A 17,629-nucleotide genomic window follows, 5' to 3' on the forward strand; every position below is an offset into this window, starting at 1 on the left:
ATAAAAATGTTTTGCAAATTTTGATTTTTTTTTTTTTAATGACATGCAATTTTGATTTATATTAGTAGGTATATACATTGATATATGTCATTAATTAAGGGATTTCATGCTTTCAATAAAAATAAGTTAAGTTCATTAAAAATAGTTTTAATTAAGTTAAAATCAGTAAATCTAGAGAAAAAAAATATAATAGAGAATTAGTGAAAATAATTTCAGTTTAGTAAAAATAATTTCAATTCCTCAAAAATAAAATGAAGTGAACATGGCCTAATATATTAAGTGTTGTGACTTAATTTCTTCTTCAAAAAAAAAAGGTATGGTGATTGAATGTCTAAGTGGCACTATAAAAAGAGGGTGCCCCATTTTCTCATGGTGAAAAAAAAAAAAAGGTATTGTGATTGAATGTCTAAGTTGGCACTATAAAAAGTGTTGTGCCCCATTTTGTTTCTCACATGGCATTTTCGTAAATAAATCAACAACTTTATTCAACTGTGGAGCCCACAATAATGAAAATTTTGTTGATTTATTCACAAAAATGCCCCCATGAGAAATAAATTTCATTTCTCACCATGAGAAACAGGGAATTTCCCCTATAAAAATGTAAAATTCCTATTTCCACCACCATTATAAAATTGTTTTCAACACAATGATATTTTAGCTAGGTGAACATTTGGAAAACTTATTTTGCCAAAATTGTCAAATTAATAAAGTTTAAATCTCTTACAGGATGTAAACCTTCGTGCAGACACACAGGTAACACTTCCTTTTGAGGGAAATTGATTTTGGCATATCCTGAATTGATTTTGGCACACCCCTATGAGAGAATAACATAAAAAACTGTGCTCTCACATAGGGGTGTGCCAAAATCAATTAAGAGTGTGCCAAAATCATTTCCCCCTTTTGAGTTTGTTACCAATTTCATATACAAGATCTTTCGAGATATTATTTATCAACTGATAGCTAAATAAATTTAATTTCATTTACAGTTTCATTACCAACCTCGGCAAAGAGTGCTAGCTGAGATTATGAAAGTGATAACCAAGGTATGTGAGGATCATGATTTGCCTTTGGCACAGACTTGGATGCCTTGTACATGTCCTGATCAAAGCTGCAATTTGAAGCAACTCTGCATGTCAAATGCAGAGTTGCCTTTTTATATGAGAGACCCTTCTTATTACCCCTTTTGGAAAGCTGGTGCCATGTATCACATGACTGAAGGAAAGGCGGTTGCTGGCACAACATTCTCATCAAAAGGACTATGCTTTTGTAGAGACATCACCCTGTTTCCTGACAATTTCGCCTTGGTACCTTTGTCACGTCAGTTTAAGATTAATTGTTCGTTGGCTGTATGCTTAGGAAGTGCATACGCAACCAATGATGTCTATATCGTCCAATTCTTTTGGCCAAGAACCTTGAAAAACACGATAGAAGATGATGATCTAAAGGTCTTTTCCATTACAGCATCAATGAAACAACAATTTGATAAGCTAAGTATGGTTTCACCTGTTTATGAAGAGTTGGAGGCTGAAACTGAGCGAGTTAGTTACCGTACAAAACTCATCGATGGTGAGGGTGATGAAGAAGATTTTACATTCTTATCGAGTACAATAATGGCAAGGGACGAGCACAATAATGAAGTTGGCACCCGTTCAAATATCCCAATTGATCATGAACACCAATTTATGAATCATAAAAGTGATGATGTCAAATGCGAAGTTACAAAAAAACCTAGGAAGAAAAAGTGCAATTTGACCAAGGATGATTTGTTACCATTTCTCAAAGGAACATTAAACGATGCAGCTGACAAACTTGGAAGTAAGCCTTTATTTCAAAACTTGTCAGGTTGTCAAAATCAGTAACTACTATCTCTGTTTCATATTATTTGCAACAATTTGACTTTGTAAGTGAAAAGTGTCAAATTATTACAAATAATATGAAACGCATGTAGTATTATTATTCTTGTTAATGACAATAACATGTACAATTATGGAGGTGTTTAGTACCACTACTCCTAGTTTGTACTTCTACAAGCTTACAAGTATTAAACGAGGAGTAACATCTTCAAAATGATACAATACTTGTTGATGTTGCTTGTGTCATTAATTATTACAAAACTACTCTTGGCACAGACATTGTCACCTTCAAAATGAGTTGCATGTCATTTAATTATTGTGGTGTCTTTTACCATGCTAATAATCGATAGATGCAATTACATTATTTTTGTGCAGTCTCAGAATCCACCCTAAAGAGAAAATGCAAAGAATTGAACATCGAGAATTGGCAAGATGAACGAAAGAACCAAGGTATTAGTGCTCCCGCAAGGAAGAGACGAGTATCTAAAGGTATGTAATTTTTTAAATTCATCTAATACATGTTATATGTACGATGTAGCAGGTTTAAAGTTCTTAAAAGGGTGAATTATCACAAAATTTCATATGTGGCTAACCAAATCGTGTGCCTACATACATTTTTTGTAAAGAATGGTCGGGAGTACTTGGTCAGGGGTTACTTGGCCGATCAGTGATTACTCGGTTTGGTATTACTTAGTTGGTCAAGGGTTACTTATCAGAGATTACTCATGTGTAAGCTGCCAGCCACACATGAAAGTTGTTGTAATATAAGTGAAACGAAGGGGAAGATTTTTTTTTTTTTTTTTTTTGGGGGAAGATATCAATCAATCAATATATATATATATACTAAAAGACACACCAGCAATGACATGTGTCATTTTCTAGTGTGTCCTTAGTTTTTTTTATTATTATTTTAAAATAAAATCATTTATATATCTAAAGTATAAAACAAGATTTGATGCATCTTTCCAAAAAAAAAAAATATGAACAACTATAAACTTAAGAAAAAAAAAATTATCATATTTATGAAATATGGAGTATTTGTTTTAGGAAAGACACATTATATATGTACGTATTATATATGTCTTATGTAGTACGTACTACGTTTATTATAGCAAGATTATATATATTTTCTTGCTTTATTTTTTATTTTATTTTTTATTATGTAATAGATACTTCAATAATGAAATGCACATATTAAATGGAAAATTTGTCAAAAATAACACCACCTTTAAGCGGTCTTCCCTAAATAACACCACCTTTTGATTATTCCACAATAACACCACCTTTGATACACATCTGCCAAAAATAGAACAAAAAACCTGTGACCTGTTTTACAGGTTACAAATGACACATGTCACATGTATGATTGGTTAAATTTTTTTTTTTTTAAAAAAAACTTAAATTAAAAAAACTTTAAAAAAACCTAGAAAAAAAAAACTGAAAATAAGGAAAACTCCTCCCCTTAACGGCAGCTAAGAAAAACCACCACCATTGGCACCAGCCAACCTCCCTGGTGCCCCCACACCCCCTCCCTGTCCTCCTCCCCCACCCCCGTAGCGCCCAGAACCACCAATTCCCCTCGCCGGCATTTCCCCTCCCCTACCCCCTGCATCGCCACTTAACCACCACAATCCCTCACTGCATTCCACGAATGCTTCATCAACTAATTTAAATTGGACTCAAAATCATCACCATAACCATCAACATTAAGAGCCCATTAACAAATTCTTCTTCTTGCACATCTTTTGAACCAAACCCTTGAAAAATCGAAACCAAAATCAATGGCTATTTGAGCAGGGGTTTGTGCTATGGTGGTTTAGGGGCAACGCAGGTTTAAGGGAAATGGAAGCACCGGCGAGGAGAATCGGTGGGTGCTAAAAACTGAAAATCGGTGGGTGCACGGGGGAGGGGTTTCAGGTGCCGGCGGTGGTGGCTGCCTGTCAGGTGGCGGTGGTGGGAGGGATTTTTTTTTTTAATTTTTTTTTAATTTTAATTTTTTTTTTTTTTTTTGAAATTCTAAGGTTTTTTTAAAAAAAAAATTGTTAAAAAAATTGACCAATGATAGTTTGACACATGTCACAGGTAACTTTTTTAATAGGTTACCAACCGGTCATATTTTATTTTTGGCAGATGTGTATCAAAGGTGATGTTATTGTGGAATAATCAAAAGGTGATGTTATTTAGGGAAGACCGCTTAAAGGTGGTGTTATTTTTGACAAATTTTCCCATATTAAATCAACTAATAATGAAACTTTTGTTAATTCCTTGAATAATTCATGATGATTATATTAATCAATTAATACTCTACTATAAACTATAAATATTTCAATAAAATTTAACAAGACCGACACATGTTGATTATTATTAGTGTGATTTTTTCTTGCCAAATTTTGTTGTTCCATTCAATTGATATGATTATGACATACGAAAGTAACCTTTTTAAAAAAAAATAGTGTTAGTTTAAAATATAGTTATTAAAAACTATCATGCATGGCACAGGAGCTTACCTAGTTTGAACACTATGTAAAAGATAGATTTTTATTTTATTTTATTTTGGTTTATTAAATTATTATTATACATTATTTTATAAGTTTACTAATGGGTTCTTCTATTCTTTAATATTGTAGACATGGAATTCTTAGAAGAGGAATTATGAGAAGGTTTAGTGTGGGAAATTGTCAATGGCAAATAAGGTATGTATGTGTTCATGTTATGTCTTTTTTTTTTTTTTTTTTTTTAAAACAAAATCCACATGAAATGAATTGTCATAATATTTTTTAAAAATAATTTAGTCTGAAATGTCGATAATGTATGGAGATTCAATAATGTAATGTGGTAAGACTGCAAAATAACTGATTATGTAGTAAGCTATAGATATGAATGATATGATTATAAAAGATGATGGAGCAATTTTCTTGAATGTCAAATTATGAGTTAAAAATATACTCCCTTCGTCCCTTAATACAATGTCTATTTCTCTTTATTATGTGAGGAATAAATGCTCAAAAGAAGCATTGTATTAAGGGACGGAGGGAGTAGTATAAAACAATATATATAACTCCTTCCGTCTTATCTTATTAATCTTGATTCATTTTTTGTGAGAGCTTTTTACGTTGGGCCGGGCAAGAAAAATGAGAAGCAAAGAGTACTGTTCTCTGTATCTAATGAGTTTTACTTATATATTAGGAAATTTTGTGTAGAACTACCTTAAAGATAGATCATTTTGTGAACAACTACCCGTTGTAAAAAATATTGTTTAGAACTACCCATAAGATCGAAAAAGTTTGTTTAACACTACCCATTAACGGTTTCCGTCCAATTGAGCCGTTTGTGGGGCCCACTTTTACGGATTCCTACCCAAACAACTCCCCTCCTCAACTATCTCTCTCTTCTTTATACTTTCCCTCCATTTTCACTCCTCTTCTTTTACCTTCCACCATTCACCATCTTAAACTAACCTAAGTAAAACTCCAAATTCATCCCCATTTTGGAAAATTAATAAGGCCTATAACCCTTTTCTTTGTTGTGTTTCTCTTTTCTCTTCATCTTCTTGTTGCTTTAGGTAATTACATATCAGAGTGTGAAACTATCAATGGTTAAAGGAAAGGGCAAAGTAAATGCTGAAAAATACTAAACGAAAACAAGGATGAACAAGGTAAAATGTAGTGATTAATGTGAAATTTGTGGCTTTTGAATTATAAATTGTTGAACATGTGGAAAGCCCTAATTTTTATTGCTCAAATTAGAACCCTAAATTTTTAATTAACGAAATAAGCAAAACCCCTAATTCAATTCAAGCCATAAACCCTAGAAGTTAAAATCCCCAAACTGAATTAAAGCCCTAAACCCTGAATTGAATCCCTAATTATGTTAATTGAAGTAACTTAAGAACCATAAACTAATTAAATATACCAAGAATTGAAACAATAGCTTAAAACATCTCCTAATTTAGTGATATATTGTGTTGAATTTAGATTTTTTGATGAATTTAGAGGGAAAGTAATGAAGGAGGAGAGAATTGAGTAGGAAACCTTAGGAGTGGGTCCCACTAACGGCTCAATTGGACGAAAACCATTTATGGGTAGTGCTAGACAAACATTTGTCATCTTATGGGTAGTTTTAAACAATATTTTTTAAAACGGGTATCTGTTGACAAATCAACATATCTTTAGGGTAGTTTTACACAAAATTTCCTATATATTATCTTATCTTGCTTATTAGTCCCAAAGTTATCTTTTACTTGAACTTATAAAAAATTATATAACCTTAACAAAATTTCTTTCACCTTAGACCATATACCTTATCTTATTATCAACTATTTCTTTTGTAATAGTCCTATAATATACTATACTATTGGAATTTAGAACTTTATTTATCTAAATTAAATGCTACCCTGGTTAAATCTACTACTACGTACTTCCAATTTTTTTTAGTTGCAAGTTTGGAATATTTTATCTCATAAATAATACTTCAAAGTTGCAACTGAAAACAATTAGAGGTAATATTAAATTCAAAATAAGGGAAAATAAGATGAGAATATTAGAGTTTAGCTAGGGCAAATAAAAAGTACAAGTTTCATCTTTACTCGTGCATACACTTTTTAGAAAGTAAGTATAGTATATTAATTATCTGGTTTACTTTCTTTTCGTTCCCTAAAATGGATTATGTCTTGTGTGGTGCAGGTTGTCCATCTTGGAAGGCTTGTGATGATCCAACTTTGTTGAGGAGCTTCTTTTGAATGGGTGTGTAAATAGATGAATAAAATTTCAGATGATTATTAGTTATTGAAAGATAAATTTTGGATGGATTATGTAGTATGTTTATGCAGAAATATTCCTTTATTTAGCAAAAACATGACGTTGGTGTTCCTTTTAGGGTTTTTCCCTTGGGAAGGTTTTCCTAACCTCCATTGCTAGGTTTTTTCAATTTCTTTGAAGGTTTTCCTTCTCTCTTCTCCCTTTCCTCTCCATCTCTACCATCTCTTTCCTCTTGGTCTTAGTTGTGAATCTTCGTAGGGGCTTCCACTAGTATTTTTATCAGTGGTAAGCCCCAAAAACCTTTCAATTGCTTTCAATAAATAGATCTCATCCCTATGATGATGATTTTTTTCTTGAGTTTATTTTCTTTTTGTGTTTGTTTTGTGAAAATTAAAGATCTAGGGTTTCATATTCTCTACAAGAATCCGGAGGACCACATGAGTATTTTCACTCAGACGACTACGCATCAGTGGATTTCCAGCCGAATCAGTGCAAACTCACATATTGTATTGCTTCAGATGAAGTTTTTTATTAAGGCGATTGTAATCAAATCTACGATGTATTTAGTTTTAAGGTGTGTGCTTATGTTGGAATTCTTGATTTTTTAGGAATTATATGTAAGTACCGTTTGGCTAAATTTTATTAATGAAATCCCTTTTCTTCTTGTCAAAAAAAAAATAAAAAAATAAAAAAACCCAAACAAACAAACATGACGTTAGTACATCTTTAGTCTTTCAATGATTTAGCTAGAAGAGTTGGTATATTTTGTAAATATCTATGAGATTATATTGGTGATTTTATGAATTGTGCAATAATACTACTATGTTCTATCATCATAGTATTACTTCTTTTTTAGAGTAAGGGATAGCTTAGGTGTTGTTTCAATGAATGCTACAGGGTGAATTGTAGTATTACGAATTAGTCAACTTTTTGTGAAATTAAAACAAATAAGCTTAAGGAACTCAAAAGTGCAAACAGAGATTTTACATGGAAACCTTGCTTCTTGGCCCTATAGAAAAAGAAAAATCACGATCACAAGAGATTTTAATTAGGAAAAGACTTGTTACTAGAATAGGACAAATGCCTATTACAAAAGACTCTTAATTCAAGTTCCTCAACGAATTTAAAGCCCCAAGCAACAAGCTAAGTCCCTAAACCTGTTGTTGTTTTCTTCTCTTTCTCTCTTCTCTTTTCCTATATTCAGCCAAAGCTAAACAAAATTAACTCAAACTCCATATTCCCAAATTACAACTCAAAAAGATCAACTCTAGTATAAGAATATAAGAAGACTCTTTGTAACTTGTATGGGATAAGACTCTTAACTTGATTAAGAAAATAAAAAGACAAAATTACGGCTAAGCAAGGGTGAGTTTTCCAACCGAAATACATTGCTATTTATAGACTCGTTTTGCTTAGGAAAAATGCATGCTATGTAGTGCTGCTACATCATGACGCCACTACTGGCCTGTTCACTTCAGCTTAATTTCAGTTCAGTTTAGTTCAGTTCAACTCCAAATTTTCTTCTCTCATAAAATATTCATTTCAACTCTATTCAGTTCATTTCAGTATAGCTACAATCACTTCAGCTCAGTTTAGTAAATGTGAACAGTTCCTAAGAAAAAGCATATCCTAAAAATTAGGGTATGATCCTCTTTCATGCACAAGAATGTGGGTTGGACTAAGTCATATCATGGAGAGTAGTCTGCAACAATAGGCAATAATAATATAACAAATTTTATTTTCACAACAAATCACATGTTTTCATAAAAATTGGAAAGATAAGATTCAAACCAACATTTTTTTACAAATATGCCACTCATAAAATATCTTTTACGACAAATTCCACACAACCACTTAGTATTCACTTAGTTCTCATACTTACATAATTCATAAGGAGAAGGTTTTGCGTGAGACCATTTCACATGAGTTCGAATTATAATGCACACACTCATCCCCCACTCATTTCATCGTTGTCTCCACCGATCTCCGTCGTCTCGGCCACCACCACCACCTTCACCCCCGTCCTTCCATCCCCTATACCATCATCAACAAAACCCAGCAACCCGAATTCAAACCCAAACAACCCATCAATGAAAGACTCGAATTCCTACCTATAAGGTTTAATTCTTTGAGGTAAAGAACCAAGGATATTCTCAGTGTTGTTGCGTCGCTTATCTTTGGTGCTGCTTGTGGTGGTCTTTACTACTAGAACCATGTACTTGATTTGCTCCTTGTTCAATCACCGACATGGATCTTACTTGATGGGTAATCTGACATTTCTTTGTTTCGTGGGTAATTAGATATTCTCAGTGATTAGTGATTAGTAAAAAAATATTTTATATATATATATATATATATAAGATTTTTTTAGTCGAGCTTAAGATAATTTTTCTCAGGAATTAGATATTTAAGTCAGGAATAAAATCATTCTAGTCAAGAATAAGTTAATTTTCATCAGAAATTAATTAGATATTTTTAGGCAGGAATAAAATCATTCTAGTCAGGAATAAGTTAATTTTCATCAGAAATTAGATATTTTTAGTCAGGAATAAAATCATTCTAGTCATGAATAAGTTAATTTTCTTCAAAAATTAGATATTTTTAGTCAAGAATAAAATCATTCTAATAAAATTAATTTTCATCAAGAATGAGATATTTTTTCTGTTTTATGATCGGACTCACGTGAGTCCATTCTACCCAATACTTTTACAATTCATGAGACATAAATAATACTTCGATGCTTTTGATTTGTTCTTGCAAATGAACTTCCCTTCTTTGGTGAAGCTTTTGTTTTTCTAAAGAGCTTCTCTTCTCAAGTCTTTAACGCTGAAGCACTAGTTCTTCTGAAGGAACTTTTCTCTTTGGGTTACTTTAATTTGTCTAGTGTTTTCTTGTTCCTAGTGCTATCATCGTGAGACTTCACGTTCTCTTAGTCAAAGCTTCTGATCATACACTTAAACAAGCAAACTCTTATTTGAAGTAAATAAGCTAGGCTAAGCAATCTTTAAAACCATAAGACAATATTACGCAGTTAGAGCTTTCGTCCTTTCAACACAAGGTAGCCATATATGACATTGATTCTCATCACCTGCCAGCTCTCTAAACACCAAACAATTGTATTATTTCCTTTGACTAGTCTTTTATCCGAACAACGCTCAGATATTTACTGATTTATATATATATATATATATATATATATATATATATATAAATTACACTAATTTTTCATTTGTTTATAGGTTTTGTACACATATATTGCATAATAATTTCAAAATACATGATTGATAAAATTATATATTTTTTAATATAAGAGATATTATGGGAAGATTTTCTTTATTTTTATAAATAAAAGAAGATCAAGAAAATCAATTTTTTTAAGCAAAATAATCAAATTATCTCTTATATTGTAACAATATTTTTTAAAAAAATAACCGAAAAAAAACTGTAAAAATAAATAAATAAATTTCTCTAAAATGGTGACACGTGTTTTAGGGGATAAAGTTGGGGATTACTTTAGTATATAAGTAAGTAATTATTGAAGTAAATAAAATAAAATAAAACAAAAAAAAAAAAAAAAAATCCTTAACCTATTAGGTCTCCTCTTACTAATAACATATCGGGTATTTTCCTTAAGAGTTACTAACCTGATTTTACATTCACTTCTAGTTGTTAATGCATAATATGAACAGGGGTGTAGTTAGATTTTCGGTTTGAATTTAGGCCAAATCTAATCTAATCCAAATTATAAGTTAGTTTTCAATTTTCCAATCCTATCCAATCTAAATTTCTTTTCCAATCCAATCAATTCCATCTGATTTAAAATTTGATTATTTGAATTCAATTCTAAAATCTGAATAAAAATATATTAATTTTAACCACTGTTACGATAATATAAATAAAAGTGTAATTATAAAAATAAGAGTTGTTCAAACCTTAATATTACCACCAGTATTCAAAATCATGATTAAAATAAAATATTCAACATCAAGTCATTAATCAATTAATACAAGTCTTCAAAATAGTCAACATCAAGCGATTTATTTATTTTCAGTTTTTTTAAGTATTTGGGCTAAAGTTCAAAAGCCCAACCATAAAATAGAGTAGTTCATATTTATACAACCTTAATTTTACAATTCAGTTTTCGATTTTATTCGTATCCCATTAGGGCAATTTGATTTTTATTCTTTATTTTCAAAAAATCTCAATCTATTCAATCCAATTTAAAGTTTAGATCACCAATTTAGATTACACCATCTCCAACGGTGAGACTCAAGTTTGATTATTTAAATACAAAATGAGTTGTTTTTTTACCTCCAATGGTGGTACTATACCCACTTCTCAATTTAGCAACTTATGTGAAGTGTAATTTCCCAATGGTGAGACTCTCTATAATATACAAATGTCATTTTCAATTTATGGCCCACCAAATCCATTTCTTTTTTAATATCAAATATAGTAAGATTAAAAAATAAAAACTGAAAAAAGTAAAACTTAAATAAATTACAAAATACATTAGAATATTGACAAGGGAGTTTTCTTCTTTGAGGCGGTCCCGAAGATCTTCGAACCGTTTTATTGGAGGACTTGCGGGGTATGACCAAGCTTCGGATGGTTCCTCCGATTGCTTGATGGTTAGCCAGTGGAAAATAAAGAGCTTTGCTCTATGAGTCTTTTGTTTAATATTTTGTTCTTCTATTTTTTATTTTTCAGTTCCTGCTTTTCTTTTTCTACTTTGTAATTTCTCTTTTTTGGGGCTTGCCCCTCGTGTTCATAAAAAAAAAAAGAATATTGACAAGGGGCCCACACATTTTGTCAAGTGAGACTCAAAGTTGAGTATCTAAACTTAGCAACTTTCTTTTGGAGTTGCTAAGTTTATAAACTAAATTATTGATATACATTGCAAAAAAATACTCTATGTCTCCTTAAAATACTCACTTAAGTCTCACCATTGGAGAGGGTCTAGATTGGATACAATTTCAGTTTTAATTCGTATTATGGACACCACTAAAAATGCATAAGGTTCTCAACTACCCTAAAGTGTATTATAATACAAAACTATTGAAGGTTTTCAATATCTCAAATTGAATTCATGACAACTTTTATTTTCTTAATATTCAAATTTTTGTAATTGTTTTTTATTATGAAACTACTCCCTTCGTTTCGTATTAATCGTAACCCTAAAGTTTTCACAAAATTTAAGATATTTATAGGATGTGTCCAATAGAGGATTTTGAATACTATAAAGTATTGTTGGTAGGAGAGAGAAAAATAATAATAAAAAAGTAGTATAAGTGGGGTTGGTAGGAAAGAGAAATAATAAATCAATCATTATAATTATATACTAAAAGACACACCAGCTAGAGGTGTTCAAAAGTACCCGACCCGATTGACCCGACCCGTTGACCCGTTGACCCGGAACAATTTTGTCTAGTATTTTTTTTTCTGAAATTGCGGGTCGGGTACCCGACCCAAATGTGAGAAAATGGAGGGTACCCGCTGACCCGTTAAGTATTTTTTTTTTTTAATAAAAAAACAATTTGGACCTTTTAAGCTTTTAGCCAGTATCTTACCTTTTACCTAGGTTACATATCACGCCTCCACTTCTCAAGTTCCCAGCCTCCATATTCAATCTCTCTACTCCTCCCTCTTCAATCAATCTCCTCATCACTTTCTCATACCACCTATTTTTCTTTCGCTCTCCTCCTAAGGCTATGTGCTTCTTATAAGACCAATTTAAACAGTAGAATTATGGTTATGAATAAGCTTTTGCAAGCTTAAATGTCTTCCTAATGTTTCTTGAGTTTCGTCCTCTTAATGTTTCAGATCTCCACCTTTAGAAAACCTTTAATCTTCCTAATTTGGAGTTCTGGACTTGTGGACCCCAAATTTGAAGCTAAGGTTGAGTTTGATGATGCCCAACCGAAGGAATACAAGTTTTTGTACTACCAAATTTAATCCCAAATTTCTAATTTGTTTTTTTTTTATTTTATGTTTTTGTGCAAATTACGCGGTTGTGATTAATTAACAGTATTTTTTCTATTTTTGTGAGAGATTAATTGAATAGTTGAATTTTAAGTTTCAAATGTTATGATTAGCGTTCAAACTCTCATTTTCATTGTGAATTTAACTATAATTTGAATTAAAATTTTATTTAATTAAATAGAAAAGCTATATATTCGGGTACCCGTGACCTGACCCGGGATAACCGGGTACCCGGATTTCTCGGGTCGGGTGATGGGCCGCTGTTCCAACTACCCGCAAAGCCAGGTACCTGCACCTTTGAGTACCCGAAAAGTCGGGTACCCGGTTATGAACAGCCTTAACACCAGCAATGACACGTGTCATCTCCTGATCTGTCCTTAATTTTTAAAATTTTATTTATTTTTTCGTAAATAAATTTAATTAAAGAAACAAATCTTACACACAAAGATAATCCAAAAATATTATACAATGCAATTACATATAATAAAAAAGATTTCGCATATCTTCACACAAATATTTGTATAGCTATAAAAAAATTTCTTAACATAATTTTGATCATATTCTACATCATTTTATATCTAGCTTATGTTTCGTATTCTTTTATTTTAATCAAAATTTATCAACTATATTTTTAGATTTTTTTTGTTTATAAAAACTAATTATAATGATAGTTTAATAATGGTTATTGAAAATTACCGTGCATGACACAGGAACTAAACTAGTTATTTGTGAAAGTGGGGTTGGTGGCCATGGTGGGAGAAAGACATTAAAAAATAATGGTGGGTCATTATATAGTAGTGTTGCAATTAATATAAAATGGATATAAAAGAAAAGTGTTGCGATTAATACGAAACGAATGAAGTAGATTAAATCTCGTGCAATGCACGTTTGTTACTAAATTTTACGGAGTATAATGTAACAAACTAGTGAGTGACCCCGAACCTTGCCCCGGGTTGCTACTGTTGTAGACGTACATTCGATAATTTTTTTAAAAGGCTTTTCAAAACTTCAATTGTCATTGTCAAACAAAAATTGAGTTATTCTTTAAAAATAGTTTTTTTTTTTTATTTATTTTTTAATTAAACCTTGTGATTTTCACTTATATGAATTTTTTTCCATATAAATATTGTTTCGAGTATTTTTTGGATTTCCTAAGATACTGGCCGCGCTCTCCAGACAATAAGACTCGGACACCTGCAAAATAAACAAATATTCCTTTACCAGAATATTTGCCTCCGACGATCAAGTTAGAGATCTGAACAGAAAACGCTAGAGAGAGAAAGTAGAGAGAAGTTGGAGCCATTTAATGCTCTTTTTCTGTAAGTCTTAATCCACCCCTCCCATCATAAATGATTAGGGTATTTATAGGGGTAGGAGTTTATGCTCCTTTAGGGTTTGTACCCTAAAATTCTGTGACGTGATTGGCTGCACAATCAGGCGATGCCACGTGTAATACGGGGGTGCCATTTTGCGGCTTTCAAGAGTATCTCTCGGGATTTGGGCCATGATGTAAAAAGGCCCTTTTTAATGCTGATTTTAGGGGCTCTTTAGAGCCTTAGATATGCGTCATCTTCCCATAGCGACACGTGTCGCCCTTTGATTGGGGCCACGTGTCGCTATGGGATTTGACCACGTATATGGGGTATTTTTACCCTAAATATTTGCCCCTCAGAGGGGTGGCTCGTACGCTAATGGCCACCTCCTCTGATATTTTTCTTGTCTTGAGGCATACGAGTACATGGAGATTGGGCATGTTGCTGAGGAGGCGCACAGATCTTTTCGCCCCCCTTTAAGTTAGTCGTCCTCGGCTGGCTAACTGTCTTTGTCTGCCTGAAACTCCTCTAGAGGACGCTTATGTCTGAGAGTGAGGCGAATGAAGCATGCCGCCTGATTTTTTCGGGAGAGAGATCGAACGCTTGGATTTTAGGATGGAGGCCTTAATCCCGTTTACTTTAACGGTCTATTTGGATGCGCCGTTATTCGTCCGTCTCTTTCTCCGTTCAACTTAACAGAACTGTCTTTTCACCCTTTCGAATTCTAGGTTAAATTTTCAAATTATTACCATTCGAATTCTGAAGGAGGGAAATATGAATTTACTAATATGCCCCCATAAATTTTGCCAATATATACAGAGCGTTTGACCTCACTTTTTCACTTTAGAACTTTGTGAATTTTAGGGAGAGATCAGAGCTTCTTAGAGAGAGAAAGTGATTCCTTTGAATCTTCAAGAGCTTCGCCGTGTATTTGAGTTTTCCGGGCATAATTTTAAGTTTTCCAGTCACTTTCAAAACTTCTCAAGAACTCTTCGAGTTTTCTACACGTACAGAGGTAGGTCGCCTGTTTTCTTTCCCTTCTTATTTACTTGCATTATTTTCTTTTTGTTATTTATTTTTCAAATCTGTCTCAACACTCGGCTTCGTTCATTTCTCCTCATGAGGCTGGTCGTTCACCTAGGACTGAGAAGTCTAGAGTGGACGGAGACGAGTTGTCTCCTTCATGGAGTAGGTCTATTTCTAGTGCGTACCAACTCACCTCCGCCTATTCTTCTCTGTCCCTGCAGTCGGACACGACATGGAAAATGTAAACGCATGATCGTCATGCGGCCAGAAATCCAAACGGTAGTCTGGTCAATCCTAGGACCGCTTATGACCCAAACAGCACATACGTAGAAACTGGGTCTACTACCCCTACGACCGCTTCCATGGGTACTCATTGCTCGGCCGTGGAAGTATCTTCTTCTTTTGAAGAGCGCCAACGTGCACAGGGCGTCTCTTCTGCTGTTAGGGTGTCTGGGCCAACCTTAGAACTTAGGTCCTCACAACATGGCAACTCGGCCATGAAATCGGCCGAGTTGCTATCTCGTGAGAGGCCTCATTCCCTTTCTCGGGCGGCCACTGCTGGTCCGTCCGCCTCAGTTCCTGCACCATCCCATCTCCAACATAGTAGGTCGGACATACCAAGGGTTGGAATTTCCATTAATGAACCGTCCAACTTGCCTCCTCGCAGTGGCCCTTCTTCAGAGAATAGGGCGGCCACTGTCAAGGATAAGGGTAAAGGTCCCTTAGTGCCTGAAGAATTTCCTTCAGCTGGGAACGGCTATGTCTCTAGGAGCCAAAGCTTGGTCGAGGCAACAGATTTGGAAAGAGTGCTTTTCTCTAAATTTGGGAGTGCCCCTCGCTAAGAGGACGAGGAAGCTAAAAATGAGGCCGAGGGAGAAGTGGCCGAAGGTGAGACGATCGAGGGAGAGGCAGCGGCCGGGGGGAACGTCGCCGATATTGATAATTTCAAGGACCCGTACGCCTGTACGGTGGGTGGCACGGCCTTGGGCTACCTTAATGATGGGTTTGATGAGTACAAGGAGTTCCTCCATCTGGGAGAGGGATTTGAGCTGGTGGGGTCAAGGAAATCTCATTCTGTGGCTGCATGGGAGGATGAACGACCGCGCCGCAAATCCTTCTGCGTCTATAGGGCCTCCCTAGACGTTGGACTCTGCTTCCCCCTTCACCCCTTCGTTCGCACCGTCCTGGACGAATACAATATTGCTCTTTTCCAGCTGATGCCGAACAGCTGGCTGAACATTTTTGGGTACTTGGTGACGTGCATCCACAAAGACTTCAAGCCGGACTTTCCGATTTTCTGTAAGATGCACTCCATGACCAAGCTGGAGAAGCACACGGACGACTGGTTCATCCTTAGCACCATTAAGGATTATATGGTGGTGGTTGACCGCGTCTCTAAGTGGCGAGACTGGAAGAACCGTTTCTACCGCATCAAGACTAACGATGTTGATTTTAACTTGCGGATGAATCGGTTCAACGCCAAACTGATCCAGCTTGGACGAGGGGACCACAAGTCGTACAAGCCGCTTGTTCACCCCAGCCAACAACACTAACTTGACTATTTTGGAGTCAATAGGGTGGAGAGGGACGTCAAGATGGTGGCCGTGCCTAAGAACTGGGTTCCTTTATCAAGTTGGCTTAGGGACTCAACATTCATGTTGGCCTATGGCCTGTACAAGAATTTGCCCCGAGGTGAGACGCTAAGATTTTACTTGCACGCGCATTGTTTTTTCTTTTGAAATTTTCCTAACTCTTTTCTTCCTCTATTTTGCAGCGGACGCATACGCCATGCTGGACAAAGAACAAAAGAGGGAGGTGGATATGGTGGAAATTGACTTGGCCAGATACAAGGCTCGTCAAAAGATGTAGGAGCAGACCAAGGAGGTATAGATTCCTTTCCCAAAGTCTTTCGTTTGTGTTGATAGGCTGGGAGGAGGCTCCTTCCTTTTTTCACACGGGCGATTCTTTGTTCGAGTTGGTATGTTGGGAGCAGGCTCCTAACTGAGTCTACACGGACGCTGGCATATTTTCTTTACTTCTGTTTCACTAACTTTTACTTACTTTTTTCAGCTGGCCACTCCCACCCCCAGGGCTAAGCGGAAGCAGTCGTTCTCGACTGCTAAGGACGGGAAGGACGGGAATGCATCCAAGCAAAGGAAGACGGTCGCCACCAAGAACTCTTCCGCATTGGCAGCGAAGGCTAAGTCGCAGGCTGCTTCTAAGCAATCTAAAGGAGAGCCACCCCGGCTAGGTGATAGCGGGGTCTCCAAGTCCGTGGACCTGGCTGCAAAGCCGGTCCATGATGAGTCCGTGAAAACGGATGATAAGGGTAAGTCGACCCTAGCAAAACCGACCGGCCCCATCTCGACTCCGCATGTCGAGAGAGTTAAAAAATCTGATTGGCTTGAGGCCTCTCAGTCGGCTCGGCTGGTAATCATACCGGCCACACCGGTGAGGAGAAGGACGAACCTAGGCCACCTCCTCCATTCACCTTCAACACTCTTTCTCCTCCGAGCTTCTCGGACGGTTAGTTTTAATAACCTTGCACAATCTTGTTTTTAAATACAAGTCTTATTGCTCAAACTAAAACCCTTTTGCGCTCGTGTATAGATATTGTGGAGGAGTTTAACATGAAGCCGCCCGGGCCAATCCCTTACTGGCGCGGACAGGAAGACAATACGGGAAGCCATGGCCAGAG

At 35.1% G+C, this 17,629-nt stretch overlaps 1 protein-coding gene across 1 annotated transcript; it reads left to right on the forward strand.

Annotated features, from left to right (window-relative positions):
- Positions 1–1,163: 1,163 nt before the first annotated feature.
- On the forward strand, positions 1,164–6,699 carry LOC145640890 (protein NLP6-like). Its single transcript, XM_081692120.1, has 3 exons — positions 1,164–1,815; positions 2,229–2,342; positions 6,536–6,699. The coding sequence occupies exons 1-3, from the start codon at positions 1,200–1,202 to the stop codon at positions 6,589–6,591; spliced, it is 786 nt and encodes a 261-aa protein (XP_081548246.1). The 5' UTR covers positions 1,164–1,199; the 3' UTR covers positions 6,592–6,699.
- The last annotated feature ends 10,930 nt before the right edge of the window (positions 6,700–17,629 follow it).

Source organism: Chenopodium album, chromosome 7 (assembly GCF_948465745.1).
Source record: "Chenopodium album chromosome 7, dcCheAlbu1.1, whole genome shotgun sequence".
In the NCBI taxonomy this organism is placed as follows: domain Eukaryota; kingdom Viridiplantae; phylum Streptophyta; class Magnoliopsida; order Caryophyllales; family Amaranthaceae; genus Chenopodium; species Chenopodium album.